This window comes from Lasiodiplodia theobromae (assembly GCF_012971845.1).
Source record: "Lasiodiplodia theobromae strain AM2As chromosome Unknown scaffold_33, whole genome shotgun sequence".
Lineage (NCBI taxonomy): Eukaryota > Fungi > Ascomycota > Dothideomycetes > Botryosphaeriales > Botryosphaeriaceae > Lasiodiplodia > Lasiodiplodia theobromae.
The window spans coordinates 266058-289141 of NW_023336512.1; the positions used below are offsets into that span (position 1 = coordinate 266058).

The following is a 23084-nucleotide window of genomic DNA, read 5'->3' on the forward strand; positions in this document are numbered from 1 at the left end:
AGGCTGTGGACGTTGTGTGCAGCGCGGTCGTGGGACCATGCTTGATGGCGGCTCTTAATTATTTGTGGTTTGGAAGTGCACGGGTCTCTGCTGTCAATGAGCATCACTCACGAGGCTGTACCGGGATTCCTCTAACCAGCCTGATTGCGGTCAGCACTTCCACCGGAGGAAGCTACGATTTCTTGAACTTCACAGCACTGCTGCGCGGAAAAACCTGGAGACTACTGCTCTTTGCTATGCTCATTTTAGCTTCAGCCATCGCAAAATTGGCACTGTCCAACGTGGTGGCTTACGAAGCATTCATGGATGGTGTAGAGCATTGCAGCGTGATTCGATCACTTTCTGACCGTACTATCGACTCCCAGGCTCCTCGAACAGTGGACACAATCGGTCTGGACGGTGACCTATTCAATTTGAGCATCCCTCAAAGAAGTGAAATTGCAAATCGGGTTACCGGCTCCTCACCGGCCTCAGTTTCTCAGACGCCACCTCCAAGTTGGACCACGGCGCTTACATAGGCGTCAATTCGACGACAGGCTCCATGCGTAATTTGTCTCAAGGCATAACTCAACTCTTCGATGTCCCTGGCTTTCGCCTCACGGTCAACTGCGTGCCCGAACACCCGGATCCGAAGACATTCAGTATTCGACCCACGGGTGGGTACACTTCAGTGATCGAATCCACGGCCGCCGATGGACAGCTGCTCCAAGCTCACGTTCCAGGTATCCCGGCAGACATTCAAGGAGCATACAATGACCAATATCAGTTTGCCGCTTTCTCTTCGAACGCTACAGACGTATACCTAGGCTACCTGGACTCTTTCAACTCCACTGGTGGCTTCATTTCGTCGACCTACGGAATCATCAGGCCTGTGGCAGTGAACATGACATCCAGTGGGTTTTCGGCAACAAAATCGATCATGAGCTACTGGGGTGTAAGATGCTGGCTGAACCGGCAAGAAGGACGGCTCAACTATACGCGAGATGACAGCCGACGATGGACACTATCAGAATCGAGTTTCCTTGCCGAGACGGTAACAGTGCCGTCTTCCCTTGCCATGTGGCAGACAAACCTTAACTACCGCTCTCCTGGAGCCGCAATTCCTGGAATCGGCCCCGCCCTCGCGACCACGGCGGGGCGCACTGGATGCGCTCATCTGGATTGTAGGGTGAATTCGATTCACTGCCCGATGCAGTGTGACAACGGCACTGATTTCTCAAAACTTGCTCTTAACTATCTCTACGCATCGGCCGAATCTCAACGAATACTATACGAAGTTGCTGCGTCCAATGCAACGCGCGATAAGCCGATCTATTGGTACAACGTCAGCAGCACCGCTTCAAAGGAGTACTACCGGATGACTTACGTGCCAGCCATCTTGGCCACCGGCCTCTTGAGTTGCTTTGCAGCGGCAGCGATAACTACAACAATGGCTGTCTACGTGCATCAAACTTACAGCGCGCGCGTGTTCCGACGGGTGGATGCGCTGCGGCTTGTTGTGGATTGCGTTGATGGGCTGCAGAGGGTCCGCATGGATCAAGGAATGGTAAGCCTTTCCAATTCTGAGCTAGAGAAATGGGCTTCCCACCATCGAATCGCATATGAGAAAGTGGACGAAAGTAGTCCAATCCGGGTGAGGATTTTTGACACAAGCACTCTAGCATGAGAGTGGCACAAACATTGGCGTTGTTTAAGAATCAAGCATTTTAAATCTCTTTACTACCACAAAATTTAGTCGCCGACATTGAATAACAACTTTGCTACTGCTGGTTCTGGATAGTGTCAATTGCATATAAACCCAGACGGAAGCAGTAGCTGGAGATTCTTCCAATGCGCGTGACTCGGCCCAGAGGCCGACGTTTCGGTATGTGATCGCATGCCGTTTGAAACGTTCCCTGGTAGCGGTAAGGCTTGTCATTGGCAAGTGTACCTGACAAATTTGATGCAAATGTTTGTAAATTCAGGTTTCTTGGGCTAGCTACATTAGTAGATGGCCGCAACTTCTGTTTTCCTATATCTTGACTCCAAATTGAACAATATGTTGAAAAGATCAACGATCATTTTCTTATTTCATTAGGATAATTCTCACGAGTGGTAAGAAATATGACTGGTTGGAGCATGCTTGACTATAGTATAGAGCTTCCAAGTCCTTGCATCATCCATCAGAGTCGTGATGCAGCATAATGCACAAAGGATGAAGCTTGCAGGGAGTCAATTTACGGAAGACGAAAATCAATAAGCTCGCGTCGCCATAGGAACAGGTGATGATGCGTGGGATTTTCAAAATTAGGCACGGGAGGCTAGCGAGTGGAAACGGCCCCGCATAGTTGCGCCGGCCGCATCCGGCAGGCGGCGATGCCCAGAACGTCAGCTGGGGCTGTGCAGCTCGATCTATGAAGTCTGGAACACCAAAACCATTGGATTGCGTCAGAAAATACCGCTGCACACAAAGACTACAACACGTGAGCACGGAGTTCTGTCTTGGTGCTGGTACATTTTGACGATGGAAGGGAAGCATACGCTACGTCACGACTTCCGCCACGCGAATCCTTAGGTCTTTGTTGCTTCGATACGTCACCCACCCTATAGTGACCTTATAAGTAACGTCAATTCAAGCTGATAATCTTCTTCATCCACCCAACTGTCTTGCATTCATCAAGTTCAAGCTCCCTTTCTTTGCACTCAAGCTCAAATCACTCAACCTCTCACCATGGCCGAGAACAAATATGGACAAGGCGTTTCGCACGCTTCCGCGCCCTCTAAGGTACCTGGAAAGGTACAAGAGAAGGCCCCTCAAAGTCTTGAGGAAAACCTTCCAGATTCCGTAAGTGGTAGCTTAGACGATCCACCGGATGGAATGCTAATTGGTTATTAGATCCACCCTACCGGCCCTGAGCCGGGCCAGTCCACCAACAAGTCGCACGCTAAGGGTGGTGGCGCTGCCTCGATTGTCCCCCAGAAGCTTCAAGAGAAGCTCCCCGAGAGCGTTGAGCGTGCCGTTCCCAACGCGATTCACGATACCGGAGACACTGGTGGTCTGCACCGCAAGCAGTAGAAGAAGACAAATAAGAGGGAGTATATGTATTGAATAAGACATCAAGATCACGATTAGATGATGGAGACGACTTGTAATCTTAGTACCTCACTTCAATCGCAGACATCTTGTGGCATCTTCTGTATGATCAAATATCGGTGTGTGTGGTTGAATACCATTTCGGGCTGCATTGTTAATGAGCCAAACGAGTGATCTCGTCTACACCTGCTTACATTCCAGCATGCATCAATGGAAGAACCATAATAACAGAGTTGGCACTGACTGGGAAACTGTATCAAGTCTACAATATCATTACCAAGCAGGTCGCATAATGCGCTGCACGGAAAATGGAAAGTGAACACAATATCTGCAGGATAGAAGAGAAAAAAGGATCATGTATAACGTGCCCAGCCAATCTCTCAGGATAGGTTTTAGCAAAAGGATAGCGCATAAGAACGAAGACTGTCTACACAATAGATATAGATAGCAAGAGTTCATCATCGAACCAGCTCCTGGTCGTAATCAATCCTAGCCCAACTCGACGGAATGATTTTGTTTCTGGTACTTGCTCCAAGAGTAGTGCGATGTAGTATACTGACCCGCCAGAACGAACCTTTTGCTTACGAAGGTACTCCCAGAAGCTTTTTTTTCCCTTCTACCTCATACAATAAAAGACAAAGGAAATCCTCAACGCTCTTCTCATCAAAATACGCCCACCCAATAGACTTAGCACTGGAATCTCTCATGTTTAATGGTTGTGTTTCCCGAGGGCTGAAAATCCAAAAGTCATCGCGTTGTGAAGAAGTCTGATTGCACTCGGATTCGTAGTGACTGTCGCTCGGTTCATGGAACGACTCGTTATTGCTGAGACACCGACAACCCGGAGACAACGAAGCTGGCTTGAGGTGGCTCGCGACGGAGAGGACATTGCCACCGTTGAAAGTAATGACCTTCTTTTCCCCAGGTCTTGCGATGCGGTCTTCTGCTATGGCTGGAGGTAAGTGAGAGAATCCCGAGGCATCTGTAGGAAATGTTTTGGAACCGGTTACAGAAGCCCAGGACCAACTGGGGATCCCAGGGACCCGGCTTCCAGATGGATGCCCCTTGCTCGGTCGATCAACAATCCAGGAAAGAGTTTCGTGAGCTTCACTAGACCAGACTCCGAACTCATAGGTATCCGAGCGCGTCTTCTTCAACTCTCTAGCCAGACCCTCAATCGCCACCAGGCGATCACTTTCGTACGTCAAGTCTTTCCAGCAATATCCTTCGACATCTTCGAGCCAGTGTTTGCCAAGCGGGCTCCATTTTCTGTAAGAGAGCCCACGATCACCAAGTATTCTTCCAGTACTCTTGCATGTCCAGAAAATACCACTGTTGCCAAAGATCAGCATCCGACGTGCGAGATGCTTTTCTTGAAATGTCCATCCTCTGTTCCACAGACAATCTTCCTTCAATGGAGGAACCGGGGCAGAGAAAGACACCATTATTTCTTCATCCCGATCATCTTCATCAGATCGGTAGGGTATTTTCAAAATCGGGTCAGTGGGGTGACGGCCCGACATGAACAAGCCTTCTGACGAATCTCTAGCTGTGGTCGCTGCAATGACTACTTGGGCCCTTTCGAATATTTCTCCCATTCGAAGGACTTCATGATTCCACTCAGTCTTGTCTTGTTGAACAATGCACAGAGAGTCTATCCAGAGATAGCGGATGCCGATCTCGCGGGTAACCATAATGGCATCCCGAAAGGTCTTTGGTAGTTTTTTGAGCTCAATTCCACGTTCGTGTTGTGATAGGGTCTTTTCGGTTGTTTGCAACGGCTTTTTGGATGGTGGTCCCCAACAGTGACTCAATGCAACGTAGTGCCCATATTTGCCCTGAGATTTGATCAAGAGCACGTGGCTTGGATCTTGGTTTGGGCTGACATCGATGACGCGAGTAGGAAGCTGGATGAAGCCTTCGTCAATTGGATGGTTAGAAATAGCCGTCTTGCACCTTGTGTGGTTTACTCGACAATTACTGAACCATTCCCGAATTTGATCGTAACTCTCTTGGGAGTCATCTTGACGGATTGGCGGAATGCAGTTTATATGACCTCTCCTGTCCAATGATGATCCTACTTTTTGTTAATGATGTCCTTCCTTTTACCCATTGCCTCTTACCAGCTTCTGCCCAAATTGCCAGGTTCCACCATAATCCCGCTGAGCTTGACAAGATGCACAATTGGTCAACCTGTTTGGTCTCGAAATATTTGGAAAGGTCCAGGGTAAGGGGCTCGTCGGACATTCGTGCCTTTACATAATCTAAAAGGACTTCTTCGCTCAGCAACTCTTCGCTGTATGCTCGAAATCTCCGCATGCAACTTTCTGTTAGCAGATAGCAAAGATCGCAGCTGGGTGCGGATGAAAGAATCTCGGGGAATGAGAGATGGCCTGCGCTAATCCACTCCGAGCCCGTGCTAGCTTCATGAATGAGCCAACGCAGAAAATTCTGAGTGCAACGAACACATGCCTCGCAAAGACCCATGGCATGAAAGCTGAAGTTAGAAGATAGGGGGCGGCGTGTAAAAGACGTGGCTGCACTCTGTTTCAGCCCCACACCACGTGCAGTCAGCGTATGCAAGTCGCCAATTTCAGCAAAATATTAGTTAGCTTTTGTGTAACCAATAGCCGTTCGTAGATCATCTCGCTATTCTGAGTCCTCTTTCTTGCGGAAACTGATCCTCCTCACAGTGACTCAAACCTGGTCATTTTTCTCCGACTTTCAATGATTGACTCCAAGAAAGCTCGCTTCCTCTTTCTCACAATTTCTGTATCGTTTGGAGCTCTCTGAATACGCTGTGTTTGTGATAGTACATGTTGATATATTGGGACTAGATTTAATATTGCTCATGGAAGAGCTTCAACCTGCGGCCTTGAGATCAGCCCCAGCCTCTTGAGCGTCCACCTCGTCGGCATTTTTCTGATGCAAACGCGGATGATCCCGCTCCAGCCCATCAATCAGTGGAAAAGTCTTCTCATCCGTCACCGGCACGTAACTCGCAGCATCACGCCAGTTCGCCACGCCCGCAGCCTCATACGCCAGCCTCTGCTGCTGGAAAGTCCCATCCAACAACCACTGCAACCTCCCATACTCCCAAAAGTGAAAATGCGCCTCCAAAAACCCAACAATCGTATCAACCGTCAACCCCACAAACGACAGCGCGCACCCCACCACCACCACCACAATCACCGCGCCCAGATGAAAATTCGTATACCCGGACCCGGCCCTCCTGACGCGCTGCTGCCGGCAATCCGCCAGCGCGTCGGGATCCTCGCTCACGTCGAGCACGAAGCGCCGCAAGCCCGGGTCCGACGGCCCCGTCACGTACTGCACGACGCTCTCCTGCATCAGCGCGAGGCTCATGGCGAACCAGCGCGACACCTCGCGCCGCCACTGGTCGACGGGCAGCGCGGCGAACTGCGTGCCGTCGACCTCGGTCCGCGACGCCAGCAGCGGGTCGCCCGGCATCCAGCGCGCGACGAAGCCCAGGTCCGGCTGTTGTACTGCTGCTGCTGACATCAGCCGTGCTGCCGTCGCCGTTTGGCGGCCGCTGAGGCCGAGGCCCTCGATGGCGATCCAGGGGAGGCCGCGGGAGGAGGAGAGGGGCCCGCAGGAGCGGGAGGAGTCGGACGTCGGGGCTTTGCAGATTTGGTGCTGTTCGATGCAGCCGAGCATGGTGACGGTGAGCCAGGGGTAGTTGGCGGTGGAGAGGATTTCGCTGTCGGACCCGGTCCATTCTTCGGCGTAGGTGCTGAACATGGGGTCTGAGACTGGGCTGAGGTAGAGCATGTAGTTGGCGGCGAGGAAGAAGATGGAGGCGCCGGCGTCGGCGCGGTCGGTGATGGACGCGTTGGGGAACCACACGTTGGCGACGCTGTAGGGGTCGTAACCCAGCGTGCTCAGGGTGTAGCCGTTGACGTAGCGTAGGTAGTTGCCTGAGTAGTTGTAGGTCGAGGTGGAGTTGAACATTGTCACGTTGCCGTAGTAGAACATGAGTATGTTCTCGTCCGTCTGGTTTCTGTAGATGATGTCGACGTGGTTGGAGCGCATGGGTGAGCAGGTGACGATTTTGCGGTAGTCGATGGCATCCTCTGCCTCTGCGTTCATGCCCAGATCGTAGTTCGAGTTGATGTAGCCCGTGTCCATGACCAGAGGCACCGAGTTGTTCGTGATACAGAGGCCTGAATCGGTAAAGGGGCACTCTCCGTCACTCGAGGTCCAGTTAAGGCTACTGACCGGTAATTTGCTACATGGACTTGTATCTGTCGTGTTGTAGCACTCCCGCACGTATGTCGCTGCAGCTTCTATCCGGTCCGTCCAGTAAACACCAAAAGACTGTACATCTTCCGAGTCAATCGAGACTGCCCCACAGCTGGTGCTGTTGATGAGCACTTGGTCGCCATTGGCCGTCCAGATGAGTGAGATGTACAGCCGGATCACGGCCGAAGCGACAACGAATAAAAGCGATAATATGGTGACAATGGAGCCACGAGCCAGGGTCGACGACAATCCGAGCTTCTTTCGCCATCCGAAGGCCAGCCGAAGGAAGAGCCAGAACGCTTGCGTGTGCGAGTTGCTGTTGCGCAGCACTGTCCGAAGGTTGTGGCGGTATCCATCCTGTGGCTTCTGAGACGACAAGGCTTGGTGGAGCACAAACTTGACAATGTTCCACGCTTGCACTGATGCAAAGCCAGCGAATATGATCAGAGCTGCAGAAAGGATACCTCCGCTGCGCTCTGTCAGAGTCAGTGTCCACACTCCGTTGGCGTGATCCTTCCACACGCCACGATACACTTCAGTCGAGGCAGACATTCTGGAGTGGGTTCAAGGGAAGTGCAGGACTGGCGGCAACGGCCGCGCCCTGTTGTGAAGAAGGCGGTACAGACATAGCCTCCGCCGTTTCAGCCTCGCTCACCGGGCAGTTATGCCTTCCGTACTTCCGCAGACCCGTTGATCACGCCTCATCTTTTCCCACTACAGCGCAAATACCCGCCTGGACTATTCGCTATGCAGCCTAGCCACGAGCCACCTCTGCGATGCTTTTCCCAATATTAAGCCCAGGCCGCAAGCGAAGAGAGGCAAACCAATTCGAGCAAGATGGGCTGCGCGACGATACCGTATCGAGTATCCGCCGGCTTGGCTTCCTCGCCTATCTGGGACCGTGGCCCCAATCAGCTACCCGGTACAAGAGCCACAGCGGGACTTTTTCGACTAGCCAAGAGGTCATTTTAAGCAGGATATGTACATTACATGGTTCGATCCTTCCGTTTCTGCCTCGGGGGCGCCTGTGGTACAAGTTCGGGTTGCGAAATTGGGCATTTGGCCCCCATCTCAGGCCGCACTTGTACCTGTCGCATGACTCAAGCCACCGAAGCGCGCTTCTTCTTCCTCCTATTGGAATTCCACTTGAAACACCACCAGCACGACACCACGACCAGGGTGACGGGAATCGATATGACCCAGAATATCCAGAAGAGAGATGAGAGGTGGACGCCGGTGCTTTTGTCATCATCGGCCGTGGTAAAGTCGAAGAAGGAGCTACTGAATACCGTTGCAATGAGAGTGCTCGGCAAGAAGACCAAGGTGATGAGAGCGATGGTGTGCATCGAGCGACTGTCCTCTTGTGTAACGATGTTGAACGCCTATTGAAAGGTCAACGTTTGTAAATCATCTAAACACTGGGAACACTTACCAAGCTAGTAATGTTGGCTATCCGTTTCTCCAGACTAGCAAGCCGCAAGTGTGATGCTTTGAATAAGCGTGCACTGTGCAGTAGCTTCTGCTCTGTTTCTCGAGAAATCGGTGGTAGGCCTGTGGTAAAACGTCCGCGATACGCTTGCACGAGGTCGCCCGCGACAATCTGTGCAGCTTCAAATGCCTCCGACATGTATATATGGTGCTTGGAGATGTTGTGCAACTCGGAGAAGTTGACAGACTGTCCTGCGCTCTTGTCGTTTGCTGTTCTATCCAAAGTGCTCTTCTCCAGTCAGCCAGCTTGCCTGAATCATCTTCTCCAGGGTAGTCTGCTCACCTTCTCGATGTTGCGAAACACGTCTGCCAATGTCCACGAAACATCATCCATAACTTTCCAAATGACCTTCAAAATCACGCTGAAGACGAAGTAGGAATCGTCGAATTGCTCATCTGAGATGGCCAGGTCGTTGAACTCCTTGTGTAGCTGATGAGGAGCATCGAAGCAAAGCAATGTGGATTGCTTATTGGGCCCACTGTGATCTTCCAGCAGAACAAATGCGAAGTTGAACCAGGCCTGATCCGGTCTTTGCTTGGTCGAGATAACTGGTGTGTCGATAGAGATGGCTCTCCCAGTATTCGGGTCTCGCTCTACCGATATTCCCTTCGCCACGAGCCTCATCCATGTTGCTGTACAAGCATTAGTTTCATTCTCTTAGATCTAAATCTGACCCTTACCGTGCCTCTGATCACCTGGGCCTGGAAAGGAACCAAATGAGTGATTGACGCTCTGGTTTCTTTCGAGTAGAAATTCATCGGGCACATGAAGGCGTGCAAGATAAGAGTCAATAAGTGGCTGTATTTCTGGAGTTCCGGCATCTCGTGGGACTGATCTGTTTGAGTCAGCTTCAGCACGAGGTCGGAGTTGCACGATGCACGAACAAGATGCGAAAGCGGTCAGTCCATGCGTCAGGTTTCTGGAGAAAATCGGACACGGTGCTCGTGGATTTGGTGGCACTGCCTGCCCCAGCACCCCAAGTCCACTGTACGAGGGGCATATGATGGTTCGCCATGATGTGCAGACACTGCTGCGAGAAGGGCGTTGGCCGACGACAAGTAGGTCGTCAGTCTCGTCTGGCCCAAGCGTATCGTTCCCGTTTCTACACCGAAAAAGCAAAGCGAGTCATTGTAAAAATCGGTTTTGGTGCGACGGAATCCTCTGCCAAGCCTATTCTGGAGCGGGGCAGCCGCTGTGGCGTTGAGCTGAAGTGACAGGGGACGAGGGGAAGCGAAGCGCGACCACTCAACGGGGATGGTGCGTGCAGCTGAATGCAAGGGACTGGCTACACGGCTTGAATTAAGCGTCAAAAATAGCATCCACACTAGTTTACTCGCTGTAGCCTGAAGGCCGGCTGTAGCCTGAGAATTGATTCAGTTGCCCCGTTTCCTGTGATGGCTGGATCTCCATTCCTTTTCGAGCTCCCGCACGTGTACTTGCCGCCCCTCCTGGCAGCAAGTCCGAACTTAAACTGATACACTCGTCTCGATCCAGCGGAAATCTCCGGTGTCTTCATGCAGCACCCGTAGCGTCATTGGTTGCTCTCACGACTATCGCAGACCGACAATGGCGATGTGTGGAAGCTTGGGACTCTGGACTCCGCCTCCTGCAGCCACGACAATAAATCTCGTGACACTCCAACTCAAATGAGGCCTCCGTCCAATTTTGCATTCAGCTGCCATCACCCTAACGACGGTGATTTGCTCCAGGCAGCGACAAGTACGCCTTGCCATCGATTCCGCCCCCAAAGTTGAAGGTCCTTTTAACAGTGGCAAAGATCAACCGCTTGATTGATATGCCGAGGCTGCACATGAAGCAAATATAAATCCCCCCTTCTACGCCTCTGTTACTCGGTTGGCCACTTACTGTCTCCACCTATCCTGAAAACACTTCGACCAAGCAATATGGTAGGATATATGATGTCCTTCTTCAAGACAACGCTAACCGCTCTTAGTCTCACGATAGACACGGAGGTGGATATAATCCCAACCAGGGACTGCCAATGGTGCAAACCAACGTGGTAAGCTTTATCCAGTTCCTTCCCGAGAGCGAAGCTCACGGTTTCTCTGAAGAACCATGCACCACACCATGGCGGAGGCTATGTTCCTGGCAGCCCGTGGCAGCAGGCATACCCATCCCCACCCCCGCATCAGCCTTTGCCGCCGCCACCTCCACAGCAGCCTTCGATGGTGTGTCACAATTACTTGTTGATTGCGTGTGTCGCTAACACTCGGCAGAACTACTACCCCCAGGGACAGTCGCCGCCCATGCAACCGAAGTCTGAGAATATGCTGGTAAAGCTCCTGTGTAGCTGGTGTTGAGGCCTCGGAAGTAACACATGGTGTAGAAACATCCAGACACGGAGGTTTCTGTGGTCGTCACAACCTCTCAATTACATGTACGTAGTCATGGTTCCGCTTTTGTTATGCATATGATTGATCTTCATCAAGACTTCTCGGCCGAAAGGTTTCATAAATGCGCTCAACCCTCGGTCACGGTTCCGGTGGAAGGAGCCACACTTCTACCAAGAGCCGGCATGGAAGTACGACCAGGCATACAGCTACAGGCACCGAGACGGCATGACGCGAGTCTGGCAGGGGGCTGAGGATGATCGATACATCAGCCCTTACGACGGACACATTGCAAAGCTGGTGGTCCAGTGCACCGATGAAATTTACGAGAACCCTGGCAACTCGACTTATCGTCGCACCTACATCAGGAACGTAAGCACCAAGATGTTGCGTCTGGCCAACTGGCCCACGAGCCACTTCGACTTCGAGAAGGGGGAGTACAGGGAGTTCGGCACGGGTTGGTTGGTTGCTAAATGGATCCCAACTTGCTTGGCTCTGACGGTCATGGTATGACATGCGCAACCCCCTCTGATGTATATCATGCTCACAGTTCAGATTGTTTTCTACGGTGACGGAGCCCAAGAGCGCAATGGCGGAAACTACGATGTCTTCGCTTACCGATACCATGGTTATGCGAAGGTCGCTCGTAACGTTCTCGAGTATCCGAGTAGCAGCGCGCTGTATGTATTGCGTCCACAGTCCAGTCTGTCGTGCTAATGAAGACCAGGCCTTACGGAACCCCAGACGCGCCTGCTGAGGGCAGCAACCCCGTCATGGAAAGGCTCCTCAGCCCGCGGTATCTCTGCGTGCTGCAAAACCCGTCTGACAAGAACGGCAACAGCGGCGTGAGCATCCAGAAGATCGAAGACAGCAACAACAACAGTTGGGTAGGCAGCTACCTCTTCATCGCCTACACAGCCGAGCAGTTCAGCCACAGCTCCGAGGAGGACATGCAAGCGCTCCACGCCATCGCCGAGACGGCCGCGCGCGCAGCCGGGCTCCCCGCGTACTGGGTCGGCTGCAGCTGCATGCCCGACGAGCGCGAGATGGAAGACGACGTCTTCCGCATCAGCGACGTCATCCGCGGCTCCGCCGGCCTCTGCATCGCCGTCGGGCCCTCGCACGGGTCGTCCCTCTCCGAAAAGGACACCTGGGACATGCTGCGTCAATGGGGGTCGCGCCTCTGGACGTTCCCCGAGGTCCTCCTCAGCCCCAAGGGCGCGCCCGTCACGGTGTATCGCCGCGACCAGCTGGACAGCCCGCTGGCGGTGCCGAAGAACCAGTTCGCGAAGCGCGTGTGGGCGGACGCGGCGGTGGCGCGGCAGCTGGTCGATCACTACGAGGGCAACCTGACGCTGAGCCGCCTCGAGCTGGACACGATCGCGCTGCGCTGCCTGCACAGCCGCGCCACGACCCAGTATCTTCCCGGCGACCACTCGTACGCGCTGATGGGGTTGTTGCGCGTGCGGCCCAAGGTCGACCACACCGACTCGGCCTTCCAGGCCTTTGCGCGCCTGTCCCTCGCCAACGACAGCAACATGCTGCTGGAGCGCCTGGTGTGCACGCTGCCCAAGACGCCGGCCCAGCACTGGTCGTGCATGGACGACGCGTGGGATGCCAGCCTGTGGGACATCCAGCCGCAGATCCAAATTGCCGGTACGTACTTACTTCTCATCATCACTTCCCAAGCCTCGCACAACCACCCCCTATACTGACAACCCCACCCAGGCATCTGCGACGACGACGCCATCATCATCGACAACGCCCTCGGCGCCGCCATCCGCTGGAAATCCTTCGCGCCCGTCAAAAACCTGCGCCGCACATCCTGGAAGCGTCTCTTCGCGCAACTCATCCTGCACTCGTCCGGCATCCTGCTCATCATTTCCTTCACCCTCTTCATCTCGCCCTACACGCGCAGCGCGGGCATCGTCCTCTTCCTGCTGTCCTTCCCCTTCATCGCCGCCGGCCCCCACCTGCTGCGCATGCTGTACTCGGGCAAGTTCTGGTACTCGCAGCCGTGGTTCTTCGGCTTCGAGGGCTACATGGACGTCGAGACGATCGAGTCGCAGATCTGGGGCGCCCGCCTCGGCCGCCTCGAGTGGTCCGCTTTCGGCAGCCCCCTGGCGCGCCACCGGCGGAATGAGCATGGCGAAAGGATCGGTGTGGATCCGACGTCTGACCCCAAGGTCGCGGAGATTGTGGAGAGGGCGAAGACGGCGAGTCCGAATGAGCAGCGGGTAAGTTTCTTGTTGCCTGCAGGCCCTTTGATGCTGTACTGTGTTTGCTGACTATTTTCGTTCCTGCAGGTCTTCACCCTCATCGATACCCGCACCATGGAGGTCATCCTGTTCCAGGCTAACCGGCCGCCGGTCGGCATCCTGGTGTGCGGCAGCGAAGGCGGCATGCAGCGCGCCGTGGGCGTGTCGTACGACTGGACCACCGCGACGTGCTTCCGGGAGACGGTGTTCCGGCTCGACTCCACCGTGCACGACAAGATGGACAGGGTCTCGAGGACGAAGCTTGGTCTGAAGAGGCCCGCCACGCGCGCCGTGTATGTGGGGGATAACTGATGATATGAATAGTTTGCTTCCGTTACGTTTGACTTTGGTCGGCTTTGCGAATATTCCCCTGGGTTGTTCTTTTTCACGACATGACATATCCCTCTCTTCAAGTGTAACGCTCTGTATTTGTCTCACTGTAATTCTGTCCGTATCAACAAATCATGACCTCGCTTCATCAATACATTACTCCCAAAACAATTGAAAAAAAAAAACGTGCAAAAATCGCTCTCAAATCCCTACTTCTCCAACCTCACCGACCTCCCCTCATCCCTCCACCACTCACACTGCGTCCGCCTAATCGCATCGCCCTCAACCCTACTCTGCCCAAACGGCTCGACCCTCAACTGGAACCCGGGCTTACCCTCATCCCAGCCATCCACATACCTCGGCCAGTACGGCAGGCCGGTCCTGTTCCCGGCATTCGGGTCGCCGCCGAGCGCGACGAAGTCGGCAAAGTACGAGTGCAGCAGCTTTCCGACGTCGGGGTACTGGACGCCGCCCGTCTCGCGCACGCCGGCGGGCTCGACCCACGTGTACTTGGTGTCGGAGGTGTGCGGGATGCCCTTCCACGCGGGCCAGGTGTTGTTGACGACCCAGTTGAGCTTGAAGACGGGGACATCGCTGACGTCGGACATGCGCACGGCCGTCTCCTGGCCCGCGCACGCGTACATGTAGTCGGTCAGCGCGGCGCTGACGCGGTCGTACTGGGTCGAGTTGGGGCTGTTTGCGTAGGGGCTGAAGGTGCCGTTGGCGTCGCCCGCGGGGTCCGGATACAGGGCGTCCAGGTCGGCGAGGTCGGCGGGCGTGAGACCGGGGATGAGGTTGGCGAAGAAGGCGGAGAAGTCGGCCGTGGTGTTGAGGTCGCCCGGGCTGTAGTACTTGGCCTCGTCGCGCACGTTGGTCGTGATGGTCGGGATGCGGTAGAACTGGCCGTTGTAGCCCGACGTCGAGCCCGCCTGCTCGAGGAGGGGCCCGCCGCGCGTGGGCTGGAAGGGCCAGGTGATGGCGTACGAGGAATTGTTGAAGAGGAGCGTGCTGGCCGCCTCGATGGCGGCGATGGGCGCGGCGCGCAGGCAGGCGAGGACGGCGGCGTCGTCGGTGCTGTTGGCTAGGCTGCCGCAGCCGATGAGGTCGAGGTACGATGCGAACTGCGCTTGGTAGAGCGGGTACGAGGCGTTGGGGAAGGCGCGTGCTGTCACGCTACCGGACTGCAGGATGGCTTGGGAGAAGTACGGCGAGGCGCCCTCGGTCTTGTTGTAGTTGTGGAAGAGGTGAATGCCGACTGAGTGAGCGCCCGCCGAGCGGCCGCCGATGGTGACCTTGGAGGCGTCGCCGCCGAAGTACGAGATGTACTGCTGGACGAACTCGAACAGACGTTGCTGGTCGAGAAGGCCCAGGTTCAGCAGACCCAGGCGATCAAAGAGCGGCGAGGGGAGGAATCCCAAAGAGTTGACCTGTAGAATGTTAGCCCTCAATGTCCACTCGATGCGTTAGATATCTTACTTACCCTGTAGTTGAAAGTCACTACCATCACCGGCGCCTCGGAATTGGCAACGAAGGATGCACCGTCAAAGCTCCTGGCCGAGCCTGCAACGAAACCACCCTAATCTGGTCAGTTTTCAATGCCAAAAAAAAAAAATCACAGACGTATTTTGACTCACTCCATGGATCCAAATAAGAATCGGCAGCTTCTCATCAAACGAGACACCCTGGGTACGGAAGACGTTCATGCTCAAGCAAGCCTCATCCTGCGCGTACGATATCTCCTCGGGATCCTGCACGCACACGTACCCGTACGCCGACGCATTCTTCCACCCATCAAACGCGGCCGGCGGGCCGACAGGCGCGAAGCGGCCCTCGCCGACGGGCTGCGACGCGTAGTCGATGCCGAGCCACGCATCGACCGTCGCCGGCAGCGGCTTCTTGGTCAGCGTCTGGCCGACCGTCGTGCCCGCGAAGCTGCCGTAGCCGGGCAGCGTGACGCCCGGCGCCGCCGACGAGACGGCCGAGAAAGCCGCGAAGGCGGCAAGGTAGTGCTGCGCGGTCCGAACGAGGCCGGGCATGGTGACGGTGGTGAAATGCTCCGCGCCGGAGGGGACTAGGGATTGAACCAGGAGCTCGCGCGGCCTGGAGAGTAGCTCGGTGACCAACGGATGCATCTTGGATGAGGGGGCTATAAAGAATTTATATAGCGCAAAAACAAATTACGATTCGTGTGGGATGTGTCGTGGTGCTTCGGCCGTGGCCGTTTGTTTACCGCTCCGTGCCTGGCAGATTCTTGGCGGGGGGCCCGTTGCGCCCGGTCGTCGTCATTATCGGGCGTGATGATGTCCGCCCGGGGATGGGGTTTGGTGGGAGTGGCGCCGGAAGCGGCGCGAGATCCGGGGCCGAAGGTGATGAGACTAAAGAGTGGTGGTGATTTTTGTGGGGTAGGAAGATAAGCAACGCCATTACCCGCAGTACCTAAGCGAAGAACGTCAGACCTATAGCGTTGGTTAGAAACGTGAATCATCTACTGTCAGGAGCCTACTAGTTGGGGGCGATCATACAAAGGCTTGCCTAGAGCTCACTCGAGAACTGTGTCCGCAAAGCCATGTTGTTTGGTTATTCTGTGTCTCCAGAAGTCGGCAAGTCCGCTCGAGATACCGAAGTCGGTGACAGAGCCCGTTTTACTGCTGAACTTCGGTACTAATTCAACCGCCGACATCTCGTACATGGTGAGAGCGGACCAATCACCTGACCGGGCCAGATCCGTTCCGACGCGCGGACTAAGATCTCGGTAATCCGACTCCCAACCGCACACTCGGCCAAATGTCCCACAACGCCATTGGAATCGAATCTCTTGGCTGGCCAAGCATCCGTGCCTTTTTCCTTGGCTTCATGGTCGAGGTCGGACTTGAGTGCGCTGTCGACGACTTGAGGCTTGGCGTTGAATGGGACTATCTCGGTGAAGTATGCAGGGGGTGCGCTTCGTATCCACTACCTATAGTCTTCAGCGGCTGACGCCATGCACGCTTGGACTTCGTCATACGAACCTCTACTCTTCCCGAAAACCGCTGGCACTGTGTGCGCTTTGAGAACTGTCCGCCTCGCTCTTTAATTTTTGCCCTAAAAAAAATGTCAGCAAGCTTCGTCATTATGATACCTACATCTCCGAACGTGAAGATGCGGCTGGACTGAGTCTGATGAGATGGTGTCAATCAAGATTGAATTCAGCTTCGTGGTACAGTATGAAATCTGAAGTCCCTTCATTACATTACATTAATCGATCTTTACACATTATTTCCTCCGCTTTTTTACCCATATTAAGGCGTGTATTCACGCAGACTCATCAAGGAAATGCCGCATGAGAGCCAGCATTTAGATGCATGGCCTCATACGGTTTAAATCAGAAGAAGGAAAGCCCAGGCCACGAGGAGCGCAGTGAAGCTTCCACCAACAGAGGCCTTGCCTGCAGCACCACGGTACAGATTCGACTCGGGAGTCGAGCTTGGAGAGCCTTCACCGCTGCCCGATCCAGATGGAGCAGGAGCATAGCCTCCGGGAGCACCGCCTGCGCCGCCTTGACCACCAGGTGCAGAACCTGCCGGAGAACCAGGAGCATAACCTGCCGGAGCAGAGCCTGCACCTGGAGCACCCGCCTGCCCAGCGGAGGGAGCACCTTCCTGCCCACCGCTTGGAGCACCTTCCTGCCCACCACTTGGAGCACCTTCTTGTCCACCGCTGGGGACAGTCTGGCCGGGTAGAAGTTTAGCTGGCGCAACTGGAGCTAGAGGAACACCCTCGCCGGGTGCGCCTTCAGCAGGAGCGCCTTCAGCAGGAGCACCTTGAGCTGGGGCGCCTTGAGCTGGAACGCCCTGAGGAGCACCTTGAGCTGGGGCGCCTTGAGCTGGAACGCCCTGAGGAGCACCTTGAGCGGGAGCGCCTTGAGGAGCGCCCTGAGCAGGGTAGAGTTCAGCTGGAGAAATCTCAGCAGGAGCACCTTCAGCAGGAGCGCCTTGAGCCGGAGCGCCTTGACCGGGAGCAGCTTGACCGGGAGCGCCTTGAGCCGGAGCACCCTGGCCAGGGTAAAGTTCCGCTGGAGAAATCTTAGGTGGCGCACTCTGAATGGCACCTTCAGCAGGAGCGCCCTGAGCAGGAGCGCCGTAAGTCGGAGCGCCTTCAGGAGCGCCTTCAGGAGCACCTTCAGCGGGCGCACCTTCAGGAGCACCCTCAGCCGGGGCACCTTCAGGAGCACCTTCAGGAGCAGGGTAGAGTTGAGCTGGAGAAATCTTAGGTGGAGCGCCTTCGCCTGGAGCTCCTTCACTCGGAGCACCACCTGGAGCACCGCTTGGGTAACTGCCGGGAGCACCGCCTGGAGCTCCTTCGCCGGGAGCGCCACCAGGAGCATTGATGGGATATCCACTAGGGGCAGCGCCTGGAGCACCTCCGCCGAGAACGTTTGGCTTGGGATATTCTCCACCAGGTGCGCCACCGGGAGCGCCTTGACCAGGTGCACCACCAGGACCACCGCTAGGATAACCACCCGGTGCGCCACCTGGAGGACCTTGGCCGGGAGCACCACCAGGTGCACCACTTGGATAACCGCCGCCAGGAGCGCCTTCACCGGGAGCACCGCTAGGATAACCACCAGGTGCACCACCGGGTGCGCCATGACCCGGAGCACCGCCAGGAGCACCGCTAGGATAAGCGCCAGGAGCGCCGCTGGGATAGCCACCTGGACCACCGCTGGGATAACCTTCCGGACCACCGCTGGGATGACCGCCTGGGGCACCACCAGGTGCACCACCTGGACCACCGCTTGGGTAACCACCAGGTCCACCGCCAGGGGCACCACCTTCAGGGGCGCCACCTTTAGGACAGCCTCCAGGAACGTTGCATTGGATGTTGGGTTGGATGTTGGGAAGCATGGGTTGTCCACCAGGAGCGCCGCCCTCAGGAGCACCGCCTGGATAACCGCCTGGAGCACCACCAGGAGCTTCATGACCAGGCGCGCCACCTGGATAGCCGCCCTCAGGAGCGCCGCCGGGCGCACCACCAGGACCACCACTTGGATAGCCGCCTGGACCACCACCTGGAGCACCGCCAGGAGCGCCACCAGGATAGCCACCACCGGGAGCACCACCAGGTGCACCGCCCTCAGGATAACTGCCGTGGGGACAGCCGCCGGGAACGTTGCATGGGACATTGGGAAGTTCAGGGTGTTCACCAGGAGCGCCACCGGGAGCACCACCTGGATGGCCGCCTGGCATGCCAGGTTGACCACCGGGATAGCTCGGTGCGCCTTCGGGATGACCGGGTTGACCACCAGGGACACCTGGGCCACCACTGGGATAACCTGGGTGTCCACCAGGAACACCGCCAGGAGCACCTTCAGGATGACCTGGCTGGCCTTCAGGAATACTGGGGTAACCAGGATGACCTTCAGGGACATTGGGATAACCAGGGTGACCTTCAGGAGCATTGGGATAACCAGGGTGACCTTCAGGAACATTGGGGTGACCTTCAGGAATACTGGGGTAACCAGGATGACCTTCAGGAACATTGGGATAACCAGGGTGACCTTCAGGAACATTAGGATAACCCGGGTGACCTTCAGGATAACCTGGGTGACCTTCAGGAACATTGGGATAAGTGGGTGCGCCTTTGCCGGGTGCGCCGCTAGGAACGCCAGGAACGCCGACGGGATAGCCAGGCATGCTGTGACTGGGAACACTACCAGGAGGGCCTCCCTTAGAAGGACCACCCTGGGGATACTGGGGAACATTGTGGCACTTGGGGCTGTCGCACGGGATATAAACGGGCGTAGGTAGTCCAGGAGGAGTAATTGGACGGCACATGCCCGGTCCACTGGGGCAAGGAACAGGCGGGGCGACGACGGGAGGATAACCACCCTGAGGAGGATTGAACTGAGGGCCACCATGTGGAGGAACGGGAATTTCCTCGCATTCGGGTTTACCGCACGGGATGTAAATAGGCACCGGCTTGCCTGGAGGAGTAATTGGGCGACACATGCCCTCTCCATAGGGGCATGGAACAGGTGACGGACCGTGGGGATACACAGGCGGGGAACCACCCTCAGAGGGATGAGTCGGGGGGAACTCCGGAATAACGTCGCTGCACTCAGGCTTGCCGCATGGAATGAAGACAGGAATCGATCCTCCAGGAGGAGTGATTGGGCGACACATGTCGTTTTCGTTGGGGCAGTAGACGGGCGGATAACCACCAGAGGGACCACTCGGAGGATATACTTCAGGGATGTCGCTGCAGTCGGGCTTGTGGCATGGGATGAAAACAGGCGACGATCCTCCAGGAGGAGTGACTGGGCGGCACATGTCGATTCCGTTGGGGCAGAAGACGGGCGGGAAACCGCCAGAAGGACCACTTGGAGGATATACGGCAGGAATGTCGCTGCAGTCAGGCTTGCCGCATGGAACGAAGACAGGCGTCGATCCTCCAGGAGGGATCATTGGGCGGCACATGTCGTGCCCGTTAGGGCAGAAGACAGGCGGGAAACCACCAGAGGGGCCACTGGGAGGATATACAGCAGGAATGTCCTTGCAGTCGGGCTTGTAGCATGGGATGTAAACAGGTTCAGGCAACCCAGGAATTATAAGCGGGCGACACATGCCGTCTCCGCTAGGGCAGTGGGCAGGCGGGAAACCGCCCTCAGGAGCTTGCGGAGGATAACCACCGTGCGGAGGATAACCACCTTCCGGAGGATTGCCACCTTCCGGAGGATTGCCACCTTCCGGAGGATAGCCACCCTGTGGGGGCTTGCCGCCCTGAGGGAAACCACCCGGTGGGTAGATGGAGGGAATGTCCCGACAGTCGGATTTGCCGCATGGAACGAGAACGGGCGAAGGAGATCCAGGGATGTTATATTGGCGACAGCTGCCGTTGCCATCAGGGCAAGGAATGACAACAGACGGGATACTGGGCTGAGAAGGACCACCAGGGTGATACTCGCCAGGCTGATATTCGCCAGGGTGGTACTCGCCAGGTTGATACTCACCAGGGTGATATTCACCAGGGTGGTACTCGCCAGGGTCATATTGACCGGGATGATACTCGCCAGGAGTGAAAACACCCGGTGGATAGAAAGAGGGGATATCACTACAGTCAGGTTTGCCGCATGGGACAAAAATGGGTGGAGACTGTCCTGGCGGAGACTGACCGGGTGGAGACTGACCGGGAGGATATTGTCCAGGGTTGAATTGACGACAGATTCCGTCTCCATCAGGGCAGGGGACTACGATACCCGGAACGCCACCCTGAGAAGGACCACCCTGACGAGGATTGCCACTAACATCACTACAGTCTGGCTCGTCGCACGGGACAACTTCAGGCGTAGTTTGGCCAGGGGGAGTTATTAAGAGACATCTGCCAATTCCACCAGAGCATCCGGCAATAACAGGCGGGGATACGGCTGGAGGAGTACCACTGGGAGGGTTGCTCTCAGGAGTTGCACCGGGAATAATGTCCTCGCAGCTGATTTGGGTGCATGTGACCGTGATGGTCATAGACAGTCTAGAAGGAGCAGTTATGACACAGTTGTTGCCGCTTTCATCGTCGCATGGGACAATAACACCAGGGGGAGCGGGTGCTGGAGTGCCGAAGACCGGTGGGGAGTTGAACAGTGGAGAACCGACAAAGGCGGACACAGAAGGAGGGACGTTGAACAGAGGAGGGACGTTGAACAGAGGAGAACCGACACTGGCGGACACTTGAGGAGTGTAGAGTATCCGACCGGGATCGTACGGGTGACCAGGAGGGTTGAATGTCACAGGAGTACCGACAAACGCGGACCCGGAAGGAGGGATGTTGATAACGGATCCCTGCTCGGGAGTTCCTGAGGGAATGACAATGGATCCCTGTTCGGGAGTTCCTGGAGTGGCAATGGATCCTTGCTCGGGAGTTCCTGGCGGAGTGTTGAAGCGGGACCCTTCCTCGGGAGTTCCTGGAGGAGTGATGACGGGCGCCTGACCGGGAGTTCCGGGTGTAGCGATCTCGCTCTCGTCTGGTAATGTAGCAGGCACGGTCGGTGTTGGGCCCGGGTACGGGGGCGGACTCGTCCTCAAGGAGGAGAGAATGCTGGGGACGTCGGAAACAGGACAGACGGTGGTGTAGAGCCAAGTAGTAATGGTGATGTAGGTGGTGCGGCGCTTGGTCGGGCAGGCAGTGGCTGTAGCTACTGCGCACTTGGTGATGGTAATGTCCGTCGACACGATGGCGATAAGGGTCGTTATGAATGCACCTTCTTTTGTAGCGCTGCCGCCAGGGCTGGCAGAACCAGTGGGCGTCAAAACGCCACCGCTGCCAGTTGGGGTCAAAACACCGTTGCTTCCAGTTGGGGTCAAAACGCCGTTGCTTCCAGGTGGCGTCAAAATGCTGCCGCTGCCGGTCGGTGTCAAAACGCCGTTGCTTCCAGATGGTGTTAAAACACCGTTGCTTCCAGATGGCGTCAGAACACCGTTACTTCCAGATGGTGTCAAAACACCGTTGCTTCCAGAGGGTGTCAAAACACCGTTGCTTCCAGAGGGTGTCAAAACATCGAAAGTTCCAGAACGCGATAAATCACTGGCACTGCCATTTGCACTGGGAACGAGAGAGCTGTACGGCGTCAAGATACTGCCGCTATCGCTGGGAGTGAGGGGCGTCAAAACATCGTTGCTGCTGCCGGGTGTCGAAATGCCAATGTCGCTGGAGCTGTAAGAACCGGGTGGAGTCAAAATGCTTGAGCTGTAAGAGCCGGATGGAGTCAGGACGCCGGGGCTGGAGCTGTAAGAGTCGGATGGAGTCAAGACAGCGCTGGAGCTGTATGAACCGGACGGAGTCAGAACGTTGTTGGAGCTGTACGAGCCAGACGGGGTCAGAACGTTGTTGGAGCTGTACGAGCCAGACGGAGTCAAGACGTCGCTGGAAATATCGAGAATGACGGATGAGCTGTAGCTTGACGGGAGACCGGAACTGCTGGACCAGCTGTAGCTGGATGCTGAGGAATCGAAGTCTGTACTCCCGGGCGTGGCGCTTGAGTCGTCGGGTGTTCCGACGAGTTCTATGCTTGTAGGCGTGACATTATCGGTCTGCGCACCGCCCTGGGCCCTTGCGGCGGCTAGGGTAAGGAGGAGATTAAGAGATGTGGCGACAGGCACACAGGACTTCATGGCAAGCGAATGCTGCAAAACGAACGGGTTGGTGAAGAAAGAAGGCCCTTCGCCGTGGCGGGCAGGGCTTCTTGTAGGCGTTCATGGCGGCGAGGTGAAGCCGTTTGCAACAACAGATACTGCGAGCAGCGAGACGTTGCGAGCAGAAGGCGCCGTGGTTGGGCGAGATGCTAGAGGCGA

The 23084-nt window shown here is 55.8% G+C and overlaps 7 protein-coding genes across 7 annotated transcripts; 3 read left to right on the plus strand and 4 right to left on the minus strand.

Annotated features, from left to right (window-relative positions):
- Positions 1 to 2710: 2710 nt before the first annotated feature.
- Positions 2711 to 3055, plus strand: LTHEOB_9732 (uncharacterized protein; the record flags this gene model as incomplete). The annotated part of the gene is made up of 2 exons (XM_035519352.1): positions 2711 to 2824; positions 2876 to 3055. The coding sequence occupies 2 exons, from the start codon at positions 2711 to 2713 to the stop codon at positions 3053 to 3055; spliced, it is 294 nt and encodes a 97-aa protein (XP_035368621.1).
- A 2880-nt stretch (positions 3056 to 5935) lies between these two features.
- LTHEOB_9733 (Cytochrome P450) lies at positions 5936 to 7888 on the minus strand (the record flags this gene model as incomplete). The annotated part of the gene is made up of 1 exon (XM_035519353.1): positions 5936 to 7888. The coding sequence occupies one exon, from the start codon at positions 7886 to 7888 to the stop codon at positions 5936 to 5938; it is 1953 nt and encodes a 650-aa protein (XP_035368622.1).
- Positions 7889 to 8436: 548 nt separating this feature from the next.
- Positions 8437 to 9449, minus strand: LTHEOB_9734 (Cytochrome p450; the record flags this gene model as incomplete). The annotated part of the gene is made up of 3 exons (XM_035519354.1): positions 8437 to 8718; positions 8769 to 9053; positions 9108 to 9449. 3 exons carry the CDS (start codon positions 9447 to 9449, stop codon positions 8437 to 8439), a joined length of 909 nt encoding a protein of 302 aa, XP_035368623.1.
- Positions 9450 to 11011: 1562 nt separating this feature from the next.
- On the plus strand, positions 11012 to 13746 carry LTHEOB_9735 (3-hydroxyisobutyrate dehydrogenase; the record flags this gene model as incomplete). The annotated part of the gene is made up of 8 exons (XM_035519355.1): positions 11012 to 11014; positions 11063 to 11119; positions 11173 to 11223; positions 11276 to 11683; positions 11732 to 11856; positions 11904 to 12832; positions 12905 to 13413; positions 13483 to 13746. The coding sequence occupies 8 exons, from the start codon at positions 11012 to 11014 to the stop codon at positions 13744 to 13746; spliced, it is 2346 nt and encodes a 781-aa protein (XP_035368624.1).
- A 227-nt stretch (positions 13747 to 13973) lies between these two features.
- LTHEOB_9736 (Para-nitrobenzyl esterase) lies at positions 13974 to 15800 on the minus strand (the record flags this gene model as incomplete). The annotated part of the gene is made up of 3 exons (XM_035519356.1): positions 13974 to 15191; positions 15245 to 15340; positions 15399 to 15800. 3 exons carry the CDS (start codon positions 15798 to 15800, stop codon positions 13974 to 13976), a joined length of 1716 nt encoding a protein of 571 aa, XP_035368625.1.
- Positions 15801 to 17257: 1457 nt separating this feature from the next.
- LTHEOB_9737 (High-affinity glucose protein) lies at positions 17258 to 17491 on the plus strand (the record flags this gene model as incomplete). The annotated part of the gene is made up of 1 exon (XM_035519357.1): positions 17258 to 17491. One exon carries the CDS (start codon positions 17258 to 17260, stop codon positions 17489 to 17491), a length of 234 nt encoding a protein of 77 aa, XP_035368626.1.
- A 15-nt stretch (positions 17492 to 17506) lies between these two features.
- LTHEOB_9738 (Glutamine-rich protein 2) lies at positions 17507 to 22904 on the minus strand (the record flags this gene model as incomplete). Its single annotated transcript, XM_035519358.1, has 2 exons — positions 17507 to 19437; positions 19484 to 22904. The coding sequence occupies 2 exons, from the start codon at positions 22902 to 22904 to the stop codon at positions 17507 to 17509; spliced, it is 5352 nt and encodes a 1783-aa protein (XP_035368627.1).
- Between the last annotated feature and the right edge of the window lie 180 nt (positions 22905 to 23084).